Raw genomic sequence first — 14986 nt, 5'->3', positions numbered from 1 at the left:
TGTATAGTTATAAGGTCATGGATTTAGAGCTATAAGGATCCCCAGTTGATCATTGTGTTCACTCCCCTCATTTGACAAAGAAAGAAACTGAGGCTTAGAGAGGATAAGTGACTTGCTCAAGGTCACATAATTACTGAGTGTTGGATTCCCAGATACTTAGTAGAATTCCTTGCACAATGAGGTGTTGGGAATCCTTCTTCATTCATGTCTACACTTCCAGGGGCCATGGGACCCTGGAATCAGGAAGACCTGAGTTCAAACCTAGCCTTAGATACTTAGCTGTGTGGGCAAGTCACTTAACCTCTTTTGTCTCAGTTTTCTCATCTGCAAAATGGACATAATATGACACTTGCCTTCCAGGGTTATTGTAGAGATCAAATGAGATAATAATTGTAAAACATTTAGCACAAATAAGTGGCATATGATAGGTACTATATACATGTTAGCTATTATTTTTATTTTTGTTCAGTTCAGGACAATAGAATTCCCAGTGCACCTTTGTGATAATAATCCAACTTGTCTTACTGATTTTTAGTAAGTATCTCAAAAATACAGACAATCATTAGATGATAGGTTAAACATGAAAAAACTTCCCAAATGGAGAGTGGTTTGGTTTTTGTGGGAATATGGCCTCCTTGCCTCCACCAGAGAGAGCTTCTCCAGAGTAGAGTGCCTAGTATGTCTGTACACATGCAGACTTTTCTTTGAGGTGGGAGCCAGCTTTTGAGGACCCGACTCCATTTGCATCCAAACTCTGTGTAAGTCCAACAGCAAAGTCAAGGGAGAACAATCTGAAAAAGTTTACATCAGTAACTGAAGTTTTGTGTAACTGGGACTTTGCTTTGGGTATGTCCAGATGCCTGAAAACAGAAGAGGCCTGGGACTTCTTTGTAGGAGATGACATTGCGCATGTCCCTCCCTTACAGATGGAAATAACCTCTTCCTATTGACTGCTGGTTGGAACAAACTGTGTCTTTAAAATGATCAGACTGGGTCATTCTAGTTCTTTTTCTGGCTGCATCCAGAAATGCGAAGGACCAAGTTCATCCACTATTTGTAAACTGAGCTGCTGAGGGGACCCTCTCCCCTTTGACTAGGTGGTCCTAAGAAATGGACTTTCTGTTTTGCTTTAGTTTGTTTGGTTTTGTTTGTCCTTTTTAAGCCTAATCCCCACTAGACCTGGGGCATTGCACTATGACAACCTTGGAGACAGGATTCTAGACCAGATGTTGTTGCTGTCCTAGGAGAGAAGCCCTGAAAAACCAGCATCTCTGAACTTGGGCCAATGGGGGTCCTCTGGACTTCAAATTTGGTACTGTGTTATATAGGAGCTAAGTTAAACTGTGAACCCAATCCCCCTTTCCTCCCCAGAGACTGAGGCAGTACAGGGTTGGGGGTACTATGCCATCCCAAGTATTTGGGGAATGTTTATATGTTTATTCTGGATATACTTTTGAAGTAAACATTCCTTTGTGAAAGCTGACTGATAACTTGCTAAATGGAACTGGGGTTCAGTTCCTCTTATAAATGAGGGAATAACATTGATGGTGACAAGGAAGCAAAGCTTTCTGCTAAGGACTTGGGAGGAAAAACAGAAGGAGAATGCATAAACTCAAAGTCATTGGGCAGGACAGCAGTGAAATTCACTTCAAGGTGAAAAGGACAACACATCTCAAGAAGCATAAGGAATAATACTGTCAAAGATGCTCAGACTACTGAATTCACTCAGGTTTGTCTTTGAAGGTCAGAGAATTGCTAATAATCCTACTCCAAAAGAGCTGGGCATGGAGGCAGATGTGATGGAAGATTATCAGGAAGAGATGGGGTCATTTGGCAGTTGTCATTTTGTGTTTTTTTCCTTTTCCTTTACTTCTTTTTTATTTTCAATCATTTTTTTGTAATGTTGCGTTTGACACTAAGTTGAAACTAGCACCCTATGCCTGCAAATCTTGCTTTCGAAGTCTGCTATTTTGAATTCTAGTGCTCCTTATACGTTATTGTTTGCTTTCATTGTACTGATGAAAGTACTTTTAATCAAGCTGCAGCCTCTTCCTACTTTCCTACCATTATTTTTGAAATATTTCAAAATACTGCATTCACTAGGACTGTGCATTGCAGGCTTGAAGGTGATGAGATCTGTCAGCATTAGTGTGCTAGATGACTTTCCCCTTGACCTGGTGTGTCCTGTTGTGTCATTGCTTTCCTCTTGGACTATAACTCTCAGTGAACAAAGGAGAGTTCAGAGAGTGAGCTGTGGAAAAATGGTATTTCTTTCATTTTAAGCTACTTTTTAATGAATCTGATGATCAGGACCAGAAGAATATTAGGTTGAAAATGGAGATGATAGATCAGGCTACAATCATGACTGACTTCACTGAAGAGACAAACTATTTTAGGATTTTAAATCTTGTCAGAAGAACCCAGAAAAGCTATCAATTTCTCACTTGTGATTAATAGAGGTATTGATACAGAAATGTATATAGTAGACTATTATTATCACTTGATTTTATTATATCTTTTGGCCAAGGACATGGGTTTTGTTTTATAAATTATATCTTATTTACTTTTTAAAAATTTATTTATTTGTTTTCAATTTTCAACAATTACTTCCATAGCTTTAAAATTTTCTCCCCCTCCCTCCCACCTCCTTCCCTAAGATGGCATGCAATCTTAAATGGGTTCTACATATACATTTTATTATTAAACACATTTTCATATTAGTCACATTGCACAGAAGAATTAAAATGAATGGGAGAAAGCATGAGTAAAACTAAACAAAACTAAACATAACAAAAGAGAAAATATTCTGCTTCATTCTGCATTCTAACTCCATAGTTCTTTCTCCCAATGTGGATGGCATTTTGCATCATGAGTCCTTTAGAAATGTTTTAGGTTCTTGCCTTGCTGTGGAGGACTAAGTCTATCAAAAACAGTGGGACATGGGTTTTATAGATGGATATTATTTGGACCAGCTTCTTTAAAATAAAGTATTTGTAAGAAAAAAAAAGCACAAAAAAGAATCCTCATCTAGTGTCCCAAGAATGAAATCCAAATTCCTAATATAACCATATAAAACTCTTCACAATCTAGCTGAAGGTTACCTTTCCATGTTTATTTCATGTTATTCCCCTTCCAACACTGGGGATAAGTAGCACTGAATCATTACATATGTTTCTGTTCCTCCTCATTTGTGGGGATATCATAGAGAGAGAGAAGACTTACCTAGGATACCATTTTGGGAAACTGGGCAGTCAGAGGGTGGCAACAGGATGTCAGGTGAATCCTGTGGGGCTGGAACAGTACTAGGAAATGTTACAGGAAAGGAAGCAGAAGTGAGAAAAAACAAACTCCACTGATCTCAAAAGTCATGGCCAGGGTTTGCATATACATCCGCACATGAGGATGAGTGCAGCCCATTCTAGAGAACATGCTTCTGGGTATTGTAGTCTAATATTCTCTCTCCATTTTCCATTGCTTTTGATATTTTTTCTTGCTTAAGGCCTATATTCCTAGCCTGAGAAGTTTTCTTTCTGTCTAAAAACATTAGCATCATGGACTCCTTTTCACTATATGGTTTTGAATTGCTGAAACTTTGATTTGAAGGTGAACATCAGCAGTGTCCAACTGCCTTCTTCATTTCCCTGATGTTCATTTCTTTTTTGTGGCTTTTCCTGATGTTTTTGCCTTCTTCTGATTTTCTCTCAATCCCTGCTTTCTCTCTTTGTGCAGCTAATTGAAGCCAGGCATTCAAGCAGAAGAGTTTGTTATGTCTCTGTCATAGAAAGACCCATTACTGGGGAGGCCAGGTTAGAGGTCAGGTCCCAGCTGGAGTTTCACTTTTGATTGTCAGTCCTGAAATGGAGCTGGCAGAAGAACAGGAATTACTTATATACATAGTGTAAGAGCAGAGATAGTTACACAGAGTGGATGCTCCATGTAGGCTTGGCAAAGGGTAGTAGAATGTTCTAGCCAATAAATGCTTTTTTCTAGGGAACAGCTTATTTAAAAGTCTTACTATCAAATGCCATGGAGTATAGTTGTTGTTATTTTTATTAGTTGTTCATTCTTGAAGAGGACCATGACATCAGGGAGGTGATGCCATGACATGCAAGTGAATTGGATTTAAGTGAGGCAGGGATGTACAAAGTCATCAGCCTCACTTTCTCCTCTGGAGTCATTTGCATTCAGGGGTGAGATATAGATCAGGATGACTGGAGATGGCCCAGGATGCAGTGGGAGACTTTGACTTTTTAAAGCTAAGATCTTTCTAAGTTCTTACTTTGACTGAGCACCATGGAATATAACAGTGGGACCTCAAAGAGGGGCAGGGGCACTGAACTATGACAGCAGGTTGGTTTTTGTGGACAAGTTTCTTTCTTAGCTCCAGAGTGGGGAATTTGAGGTCAAAGGGTCATTGTGAGACTTCAGGGATGAACCTACATAGTATTTCTAATCTCCATTAAGTAAAACATTTCCTCTGGTGAGTATACCAAATTTCTTCCTCAAAACCCCAAAGTTCCTTATACAAATGAAATTTCAGGTCAAGTAAAAAAATTTATATACGTATATCTATATCTCTAAATATAAAATGTATATATGTACATATGTACCATTTGCACATATGCATAAATACACAAACATATATGCACAATAGAATGAACACACATGTTTATCTATATATGTACACATATATGCAAAAATGCATCTAATATATAAAGATATATGTATGTAGACATATATTTACAGAAACATGTTCGCATACATATATATACTATGGAGCTCTTGTTTTTCATTTAGCAGCTTCAGAATTTCTCCATCATTTTCATCAGACCAGTCTTGGTGTTTGCAAGTGTTCTGACCTAGATGAGCAAATGCAGTGCTGTATACCAAATCTCTGAAAACTTCCCACTCCTTTTCTACTTCACTGTTGCCAACTGTGTGTTGGCTCAAGTTTCTCTCCAAATTAGCAACAACCTGTTCCTACTTAGAGAAGCACTCTAATCTATTAACAACTAATTCTTCTGGTAGTCATTTTGCTTTGAGGCCACGGCTTTTGTTGAATGTGAATATGTAGGTTGGAGAGGATAAATCTATGATCAGTTCAGCACTCTGTGCCATTCATTGTCTTCGTTACTCTCACATTCTGTCTGTCTCTTTCCTTACAATCACATAGTCTATTAAATACCAGTGTTTGCTGTGAGGTTACATCCATGAAGTTTTATTGCATTTAGGTAAATGGAAGACAATGTTGATGATAAGAAGGTCATGAGATACACAAGTCTTCAGCAGTAAGTGACCAGTGCTGTTGCTGTTTCCAACTTCATTCCTCTCAAGGACTCCCTGCCATGTCTGGTAGTCTGAGCTTATTCTAGCATTAACATCTCCCAGCATTATAAGCTTGTCCTCTGTTGGCACATTGATGACAGTCTACCAGTGTCATGCTAGGAAACTGAATAGCTCCCATTTGAATTGTCTTTGAAAGATTCTGAAGGTCACCTGGTAGGATAAGGTATCAGACACTGAGATCCTTATGCAAACTAAACTGCTAAACATTCAGACTCTAGTGCAGAGAGCACAGCTACAATGGGCTGGCTACATTGTCCAAATGCCAAGCATACTTGTCAAACAAACTTACCTAGAAGATTATTTTATGGAGAACCCACACAGGGTAAGAGCTCATATGGTGGTCAGAAGAAGCAATACAAGGACACTTTCAAGGTTTCTCTTAAGAACTTTAGAATTGATTATTTGATGTGGGAGACACTGGCATAGGACTGCCCAGCATGGCATGCCCACATCAGAGAAAGTGCTGCACTTTATGAGCAAAGCAGAACTGAAATAACTCAACAGAAACATGAGACACACAAATTTAGAGAACTCACTCCAAATGTTCACATGGATTATTTATATTCAACCTATGGTAGAGCATTCAGATCTCATATTGGTCTGATCAGCTACAGATGGAAGCATTGTAATTTGACTCTAACATAGTGATGTCATTTTGGTACTCTTTGAGAATAAGGGACAATAATCACACACAGACACACAAGTAAAATTCGGAGTTTTTTCTTCTAGAAAATACACTGATTTATTTAAAATTCTGCCCCATCACCAGAAGAGTTTTAATTTTGTGACTTCTGTCTTATTATTTGGTGGGGGAAGCAGTTTCTTTTACACATAATACCTCACACTCTTGCTCTAGAGATCAAGAAGAAAATTTTTTAATTTGGTACCTATTAAGCTGTTTAGTAGCTATTTGGTACCTATTAACAGGGGGATAATGTCTAAGATAACAAGCAAAGACATTGGAGTCAAGCTGTTAAATCCTTTAGATGTCAAAAAGAGGACTTAATGTTTAACCCTAGAGTTTATAGGGATCCACTGGAGGTTTCTGGGCAGGAGACTGACATGGCTGGACCTGTATTTTAGGAATTCTAAAAATCCGTGATCTCTGACATTGGCTAAGTGGAGAATACACAGAATGGATTTTTCTCCTGACAAAAGTTAACTCCAGCTTGGGGAAGAAAAGAGCACAAGCATTTATTAAGCATCTACCATGTGCCAGGAACTTTATAAATATTATCTCATTCAATACTCTCAACAACCCCAGGAGGTAGGTTTTACATATTACATTTGAGGAAACTGAGGATGAGAGGTAAAAAGACTTGCTAGAGACACACAACTGGTCAGTGTCTAATATGAGATTTGAACTCAGGTCTTCCTGGCTCCAAGCCCAGTGCTCTACTCTACTATACCACCTAACTTTCTACTTAGTTACACTCTGTTACTGTAATTATTATGAGTACTCTGTCACATGAGAGGCTCAATCATCAGGAAGGTTAAAGTTGAACTCTTTCACTTTCATTTCCTGATGGATCAGACGACAGTTTTAGAAAACAAGATTTTCAAGCCCTGAAAGTGGCTCTTGTGAAAAGGGTCGTAGTTTTTGTGACTCAGGTAGCCAGGCAGTTCTTTGACCTCATCACTTACATTGTGTCCTTAAATGTGGACAGGTTTCAGAAATAGATAAGATCCTAGATTAAAAGTTGGAAGAGATGTCAGAGCTCTTTACATTAATGCCTCCCCTGGAATGAATGAAAATTCAGAAGGGTTAAGTGATTGGTCCAAAGTCCCACTGGGAGCAACTGGAAAAGCTGGAATTCCCAAAGTGGAACTGCACAAGATGATTTCTCTCTCTCCTAGGGAAGTGGCCCTTATTCTCCTGTTCCAGCTCCCCTGGCTTCTCTCAGGTAGGTGGGACCTTGGTGTTGAGGCCCTGCGCTCTTTGCTGGCTTCTTCTGGGAAGGATTTCCTTGCCCCTGGTCATCTCTGTTATTGGTTTTTCTAGGCATCTTTGTCACCCTTTCTTGGAGTGGTGGAATGTTTCAGATCAGAGGATATTGGGAAGAATTAGGTATAGTCACATTTCCAATTTAGATTCCAGCCCTACTTGTCTCTCAGGACCCAGATAAGATTCCATTTCATGTATAAAGCTGCCCTGGACAAAGTGACCTTTCCCTGCTTTTACGTACTGCATTATCAGTCTGTCTCATTCATTTTATCTTCAAGGGTGCTGGGTCTAGGATCAATGGACTCTGATTCCTCCTCCCTAACTTTTCAATCCAGTTCAAAATAATCTCAAATTATACCCTCAAGGGGGAATAATGGTCATCAAAAGAAAACTTGTTTCCCTCTCTGTTTACTGCATTTTAAAAAATACATTTTTTCATGAATTTTCTTTATAGCACAGTCATATATGAATATGTTCCCTTACCATGTCCACACATGGAGAGGTGATGTAAGTGGAGGTTAGGAAGACGAGGACAGGTTACTCCAAATTGGGTCATGTAGTCTAACAAGATAGAGGGACTTTGCAAAGTCTCTTTCCTTGAAACTGGACCATTTATGGAGATTTTGTGACTGCTGGCGTTGATGTCTATTGTGAAGACATCACTTGTGAAATGAAGGTGTGAACTTTAGCTAAAACTTGAAATTTACTGATAACTGGGTGCAACCAGTTGCCTCTGCCTTTTGGTGCCCTGTTCCTACAATTCCTGGCAGAAACAGCACTTAGGTAATCAATCCTTTGCCTCATTGGTGTTCCTCTTTTTCCCTAATAGCGAATTTTTCACAGTGTACTCTGTATCAGACATCATCTCCTAATTTCTGTCATCATTTTAACATAACACCCCTAGGTAATGATCATGGTACCCTTCATGGTCCCCAGCAATCTCTGTTCTCCTTACATGCTTTATGATGCCTCATTCCCTACAAAGTTCTTCCCATCTTTTCCACCTTTTGGAATCGCTCTTCATTGTCTTTTAATCCACTGCCTCCTATTCCCTCAAACTTGTCCTTCCCTTTAGAATTTGCTTTAATTTGGTGAATGACTGGATGAAATTAAGAAATACTTGGGGCAGAGAAATCAAAGAGGCTGTTGAAAGAGTTCAGATGATGAGAACCTGAATTAAGATGGTGGCTGTTTGGGTAAAGAGAAAGGGACATATGCAGGAGATATTGCGGCAAACAAGATTTAGAAAATAACTAGATATATAGTATAGATGAGAGAGGAGTCAGAGATAATACTGAAGTTTTCTCATTCTTTGACTATAAGGATGAGGCAGTGCCCTCAATAATAGTAAGAGGGGTGGATTTTGAGAAGAAAGGTAATGAGTTCAGGCTTGGACATGCTGAGATTGAAGTACCTATAGTATATCCAGCTTAAAATTCCTAATAGTGAGTTTGGTATGTATACACACTCTCATCTATGCTAACATACATTTATGTACATACATATATGTTACACATATATTACACACACATATATGTATTCTGAATACAGATGATAATTAAATCTATTGGCACTAATGAGCTCAAGGTGAGAGTGTACAGAGAAAAGAGAAGGCACAAAACAGAACCTTGGAGAACACATACAATCAATGGACAGGATATTTGATAATGATCAAATACTAAAGAAGGTTGGGAAATATAATTCATCAGAATGATAAAAGGAGACATAAGACAGTGCAATAGTGAAAACACAGAAAGTGAGGCTAGATAAAAGTGTCAAATGTGGTAGGTCTAGCAGGATAAGAATTAGGAAGAAGCCATTAGATTTGTCAATTTAAAAAAGGTTCTTGGCAGTTTTAGACAGAGTTTAGAAAAAGAGAGAAAGAGAGAGAAGAAATAGAGATATTATCTACAGCTTTTTTTTTCAAGGAACTCAGCTGAAATATATAGGCAAGATAGAGGATGATAGACTAAAAGTATGATAGGATCACAGGAAAGTTTTTAAAGATAGGGAATAATTTGGTGTGTTTGTAGGGGTGTAATCAGTAGGGAAGGAGAGATTGAAGATTAAAATTCCAGGGTGATGATATTGGGAGAAATTTACCAGAAAAGATGAGAGGGATTGGGCTTGATCTAGTACCTGGAGAAAGGTTGGTTTTGGCAAGAAGAAGGGCCACCTCTTCATCAGAACCTAGAACAAAGGAAGAGAGTATATAAGATGATATCCAAAGTTTGTGAGTTGAGGAGAAAGGAACGAGAGAAAGCTTATAGTTAATGACTTATTTGAGAAGTATTAGGTGAAGTCTTCAGTTCAGATGGTAGTGGTTTTGTGGGAGCCTGAAAGAGAGAAGAGGTTTAAGTCATTGTAGTCAGTGGAATAGTGTCACAATTATACAGTAAAAAGATTATTCTGCTGAAGAGAGGGATCATTTTTGTGGTTTCTTTGATCAGAAATCACAAAAAAAGACCCCTTTTCCTACTGCCTCCTTTCAGCCTCTCAAAATAAACTGTCTCCTACCTTTCAATTCTGGTAACATGATAGATATAGAATGACATTCCTTTGAATTTGGTGGTGGAGTCCAAATATGATTAATTTGCACCTTGGAGGAAACACTGTACTTTTAATTTCATGGAGGTGGGGGGAAGGAAGGTTAATCTTGAAATTTAAATAGCAATTCCTCACCAGGATTAATTTTGAAAGGCCATGATTCATTGCTTTTTAACAAATTTAAAACAAAAATCACCACCATTGTCACGATGCCCCAGGTCTTAAAGCCAACAAAAAAATACTATGTCAATCGTTTGTCTGATAGCATAGTGCAATAGCTCTTAAATGCCTGAGATCTGAGGGACTTCAAGACTGTGTGAATTTTTTCATTCCTTCAGTTCATGTTAAGGTAGGTAACAGGCTCCAGTCTGTATACCATTTTGGCCATATTCTCTTTAATTGTTTCTCTATTTGATGGTTTTACATACCATTCAAAGATGATTCAAAGATGAACCAAGTTCAAATGATTTCCTAAGAACATCTCTATTTGAAATCTATGGAGACAAGAACCTTATTTTCTATGTAAGAAGATGTCATTCTTAACTTGAGATGGAGATGCTCTTAGGCAACATTAGTGTATAGTGGTCTTAGTCAACATGATTAAACAGCAAATAAACAGACCCATAGGGTCTGACAAAGCATGACGCTGGCTAGTCAGGGGGCTGAGATAGAATGTCACACTCCAATGTCTGGAAAGAGTTTAGTTCTAAACTGCCTCAATAACTTGCTGACAGCCCCTGGGATGTGACCAACTTTCCTTGGTCTTTTTAAGCATGATTTTTATACATGTTGCACATATATAATTTAATATATACATACATATATGAGATGTATACAGATAAATAATAAAATATATATATTTTAAACATATTTCCTTTCCAAGGATTCTGTGCACTTACTGATTGATTGGCCAGCTGATTACTGATTTTATGTGGTGTGACTTAATTTAGTAAATCAATCAATCCCCTTACCCCTATATTATTGTGAGGATTCCTTTCATGTATTAGTTGGATCAGATAGCTACCAAGGTCCCTTCCAACCCTCAGATTCTGTGAGCTTGTCCTTTTGTGAGTGCTGAGAGACAAAAGAGCAGAGATTCTCTCTTATTTAGATTTTGGGAATGGTTCTGTACATGGTACATTCTTTTTTTAAAACTTATGCTGATATCTCTAGCTTTTATATTTATATTGCCTTCCTATCTTTTGTTTTTACAGTTCTTTTTCTCCCATTCCCATAATGCTATCCATAAAACAAAGAATATTTTTTAAAGACAAAAAAGCAGAGAAATAAATCAGCAAAACTGGTCATAAATTGAAAGACACTGAAAATATATAGTGTTTTTCACTTATGGACCACCCATCTCTGGACAGGAGAGGGAAAAATTATTTTTTCACATCTCTTCTTTGGGACTATGATTGTTTTTTTTTTTTAATTTTGCAACAGTCACTTTTGACTGCTTTGGGGTGATTGGTCTTTCCATGGACTCTGTTGTATTCTGTGTATATTATTTTCTTGGTTCTGCTTACTTTACTCTTTAACAGTTCATGTAGGTCTTTCTATACTTCTCTGTATTCATCATACTTGTCTTTTTTTCCCCAACACACTCATATACTATTATATTCATATGCCATCATTTTTTTCAGTCATTCCTCAATTGATGGGCTTCTATTGTAGGTTCTTAATGAATATTTGTTAATGGAATCATTGTTTAATCTTCTGGTCATTTTGTCTTAATCTTGTAGAGTTTAATTTTTAAAAGTCAACTACTTTTCATTCTTCATCTCAAAATCAGTATGGCCTTGTCTGTGATACAATCAAGCAATAACTATCTTCAAAAAAACTGGCTATATCTACATACTGTCAAAAAACTAGTTTGAACATATGGTGGTATTGCTGGTGAGGTTTGTTTCACTTTCCAGATTCTATTTTGATCTCTCTAAATAACAGTCTGTGATTATAGTTTACACCCACAAGGTGGAAGCAATTATTTACTTGCTTGGTTTGCCTTATCAGGTTTAAGCTATTGGTATGATGAGGTGGAAGAATTCTTTGGTTTTCTATACATTCTTTAAAAAATCAAAGGCTTTCTTAAAACCAAGAAATATAATACACAAAGCAGCTAGCCTTGTAGATAGAATCAGTTTTAAAGACAAAAATTCATAGGTAGAATTTGGTGCTCTTTTCACAGATTCTTGACTGTTTTCTACCTTTCCTTAATCTAACTTTGGTTCTGTCTCACACTTGATTTCCTGCTTGCTTTTCTTGTAGTTGACTTCTCTCAGTTGGTCTATATTTCTGTGCTTTCAGCTGTGAGTCCATCTGCATTCAAAAATTCCTTCTGTCTTCTCATGTGTAGAAGCTATACATATGTATACACACACACATACAGGAGAACACACACACACATATATTTTAATGACAACAACCTGCAATTTACTCACTTTCTCAATCTGCTTAAGCCAATGAGAAGGAATAGCCTTACTTTATTCTACTAACCCGATAATCATTGCATCCTGTTAATCAGCCAAGGTCAGGTAGAGTTAGGATTTGTCTGGCCAGGTAACAAGGAGAATGTGAGACCTATATATTTACCTATCAGGAAGGTAAGGCATGATTTCTGATTTTGTCTCATTCTTTCTTTTTACGGCCCAGGCAAACACAAAATTAATATGGAAAGAAGGTCTTGCTCAAGCTACAAATTAATGCATTTGGTAGTTCAGGAGCATAGTGAATAAAGTGCTGGACTTGGAGTATAGAAGACATGAGTTCAAGTACCGAATCAGACATTTAATAGTTGAAAACAATGACCCTGGGAAAATCACCAAAAATCCCCCCACCCTTAGTTTCCTCTACTGCAAAATGGGCCTAATAATGGCACCTTTATCACAGTGCGGTTGTTAAGATGAAATGAAGCTAACATATACAAAGTGCTTTATACATCTCAATGTCTATAAAATTTCTAGTTATTATTATAGGGGTCTTTTATTACGACCCCTTCTCTCAATAGAAAAACCAGTTATTCCTCAGAAAGCTTTCTAGTTTTTATTATGTTAGTTAAATTTAAAATTGATAGAACTTCTAATTGAGCAGCTGAGATTATACCCATTAGAATGGGTGTCTTTTACAAATCTGTCTCTGGTTCAACCATTGGGTTTCAAAACAGATGTTTCACTTATCTGTTTTTATTAATGCCTTTGATTTATATGTCACTTGTATTTGCTAATATATTCCTTTACTCTCCAGTCCTAAACCACGAAAGCTTTCTGTAATTGCAAAGATTTTTTTTTAAAAAAAAAGGCAAAGAGTGGGAGAGAAAAACCCTTCACAAAACCCTTGTTTAGTCCTGTCTGACTCTTCAAGACATTTGAGGTTTCCTTGGCAAAGATACTGCAGTGTTTTGCCATTTCCAAATGTGGAAATTGAGGCAAACTGGGTTAAGTGACTTGCCCCAGGGTCACACAGCCAGTAAGTATCTGAGGTTGACTTTGAACTCAAGGCTTCCTGTTTCCAGGTCAAGTACTCTATCCACTGGTGCCACATAAGTGTCCCTTCAAAAAAAAAAAACCAGTCAACACACAATATCTAACATTTGTGTAGCATTTGTAGGTTTTCGAAGTGCTTTACACATATCTCATTTGATCTTCTCAACAACCTTTTGAGGTAGGGGCTATTTTTTATTATTCACATTTATTGACAAAGAAACTGAGACACAGAAGGAAAGTGACTTTTTCTGATTCAATCAGCTGGTAAATATATGAGACAGGATTCCAAGTCAGATTTTCTTGGCTCTAACCCTAACTGTCTCTCCTTTATGCCTCCTTGCCATACAATTAAGTATATCTGGTAAAACATAATGTATTTCACACCCATTGTCCTTCATCTCTATGGAGAAGGGAGCAAAGTTCCATTTTTCTACTCTTCCCTGGGTCAGATCCAGGGCACTGTAAATAAAGAACTTAATTTCATTTTATCATTCTTCCTTATTACCTTGCTCTCATCCGTGTACATTATTTTCTTGCTTCTACTTAAGTCACAATGCATCAGTTTATACAATTCTTTACATCTTTCTCTTATTTTCTTGTATTTATTGTTTTCAACAACTACAATTTCATTATATTCATGAACTCCCATTTGCTTTATTCTTCCCTAACCCACAGATACTTACTTTGTCCCTCTCCCCCCAGATTTTTTCCACCTCAGAAAGTACTTCTGTGACACTTTTGGTCAACGTGGGACTTTTATCTGCTTGAAATATGGAAGTAGCGTTTCTTCTGGATCAAAAGGTACAGACATTTAGTTATTTTATTAAACCATTATTCTGAATTACTTTCCAGAGTGTGGGATCAATTCACTACCTCCACTCACTGCATATCAATGGGTATATTTTCTTGAAAGCCAGCATTACCTTTTCATATATTTTGTATTCTTAGTCAATTTGTTTGGGGTCAGGTGAAACCTCAGAGTTGCATTGATATACAATTCTTTTGTTATTATTGATTTTGAGCAGTCTTTCATAAAATTGTTTATAATTGCCAATTCTTTCAAGAATTCTTTGTTAGTATCCTTTGGTCAATTATCTATTGGACAATGGTTTTTAGTCTTATGTATTTGTGTTGGTTCCCTATATATTTTGGATAGAAAACTTTTACCAGAGATAGTTGATTATTTCTCTTTACATACTAGATGCATTAATTTTATTTGTGCTAAAGTTTTTCAATTTCACATAATACATTACGTATTTAATCTTTTGTGCTTTCGCCTATTTCTTATTTGGTTAAGGATCCTTACTTAGCCAAGCTACATCTGTGAAAGATGACTCCATCTATTATCTTCTATTATTTTTCATGGTAGAACATGCTATATGGTATAAGATGAAGACAGATATTTTTAAAAAGTTCCATCGTACTTCCTTATTTTCATTTTAGGAGGGAGTTTGGGTGATGGGTCGGATAATTTGAATCTCAAAAGAACCTATCTCACAGAAAAAATGACCTGTTTTATTAGAGTGCTTGACTTACTTTGTATTCATGCTCAATTTTAATTCTTTTAGTAAATTAACTAGCTTGTTCTGTCAACTGTTCTGACTATTTTTTGCATTGAACTAACAATGATCAGTCAATTCAGTAAAAAGAATTTTTAGCATGTTGT

General features: G+C 37.1%; 1 protein-coding gene across 3 annotated transcripts in view; it reads left to right on the top strand.

Annotated features, from left to right (window-relative positions):
* Positions 1-6875: 6875 nt before the first annotated feature.
* LOC140524287 (butyrophilin subfamily 1 member A1-like) overlaps positions 6876-14986 on the top strand; it is a 31539-nt gene continuing 23428 nt past the window's right edge. For all 3 annotated transcript variants that reach the window (XM_072638708.1, XM_072638707.1, XM_072638706.1), the window contains exons 1-2: positions 6876-7250; positions 14023-14121. In XM_072638708.1, the coding sequence (XP_072494809.1) occupies positions 7091-7250; positions 14023-14121 (259 nt within the window). In that variant the 5' untranslated portion in view covers positions 6876-7090. The remainder of the gene's footprint in view (positions 7251-14022; positions 14122-14986) is intronic.

The sequence above is a fragment of the Notamacropus eugenii genome, chromosome 2, assembly GCF_028372415.1.
Source record: "Notamacropus eugenii isolate mMacEug1 chromosome 2, mMacEug1.pri_v2, whole genome shotgun sequence".
Lineage (NCBI taxonomy): Eukaryota > Metazoa > Chordata > Mammalia > Diprotodontia > Macropodidae > Notamacropus > Notamacropus eugenii.
This window is presented reverse-complemented; position numbering and strand designations above follow the sequence as displayed.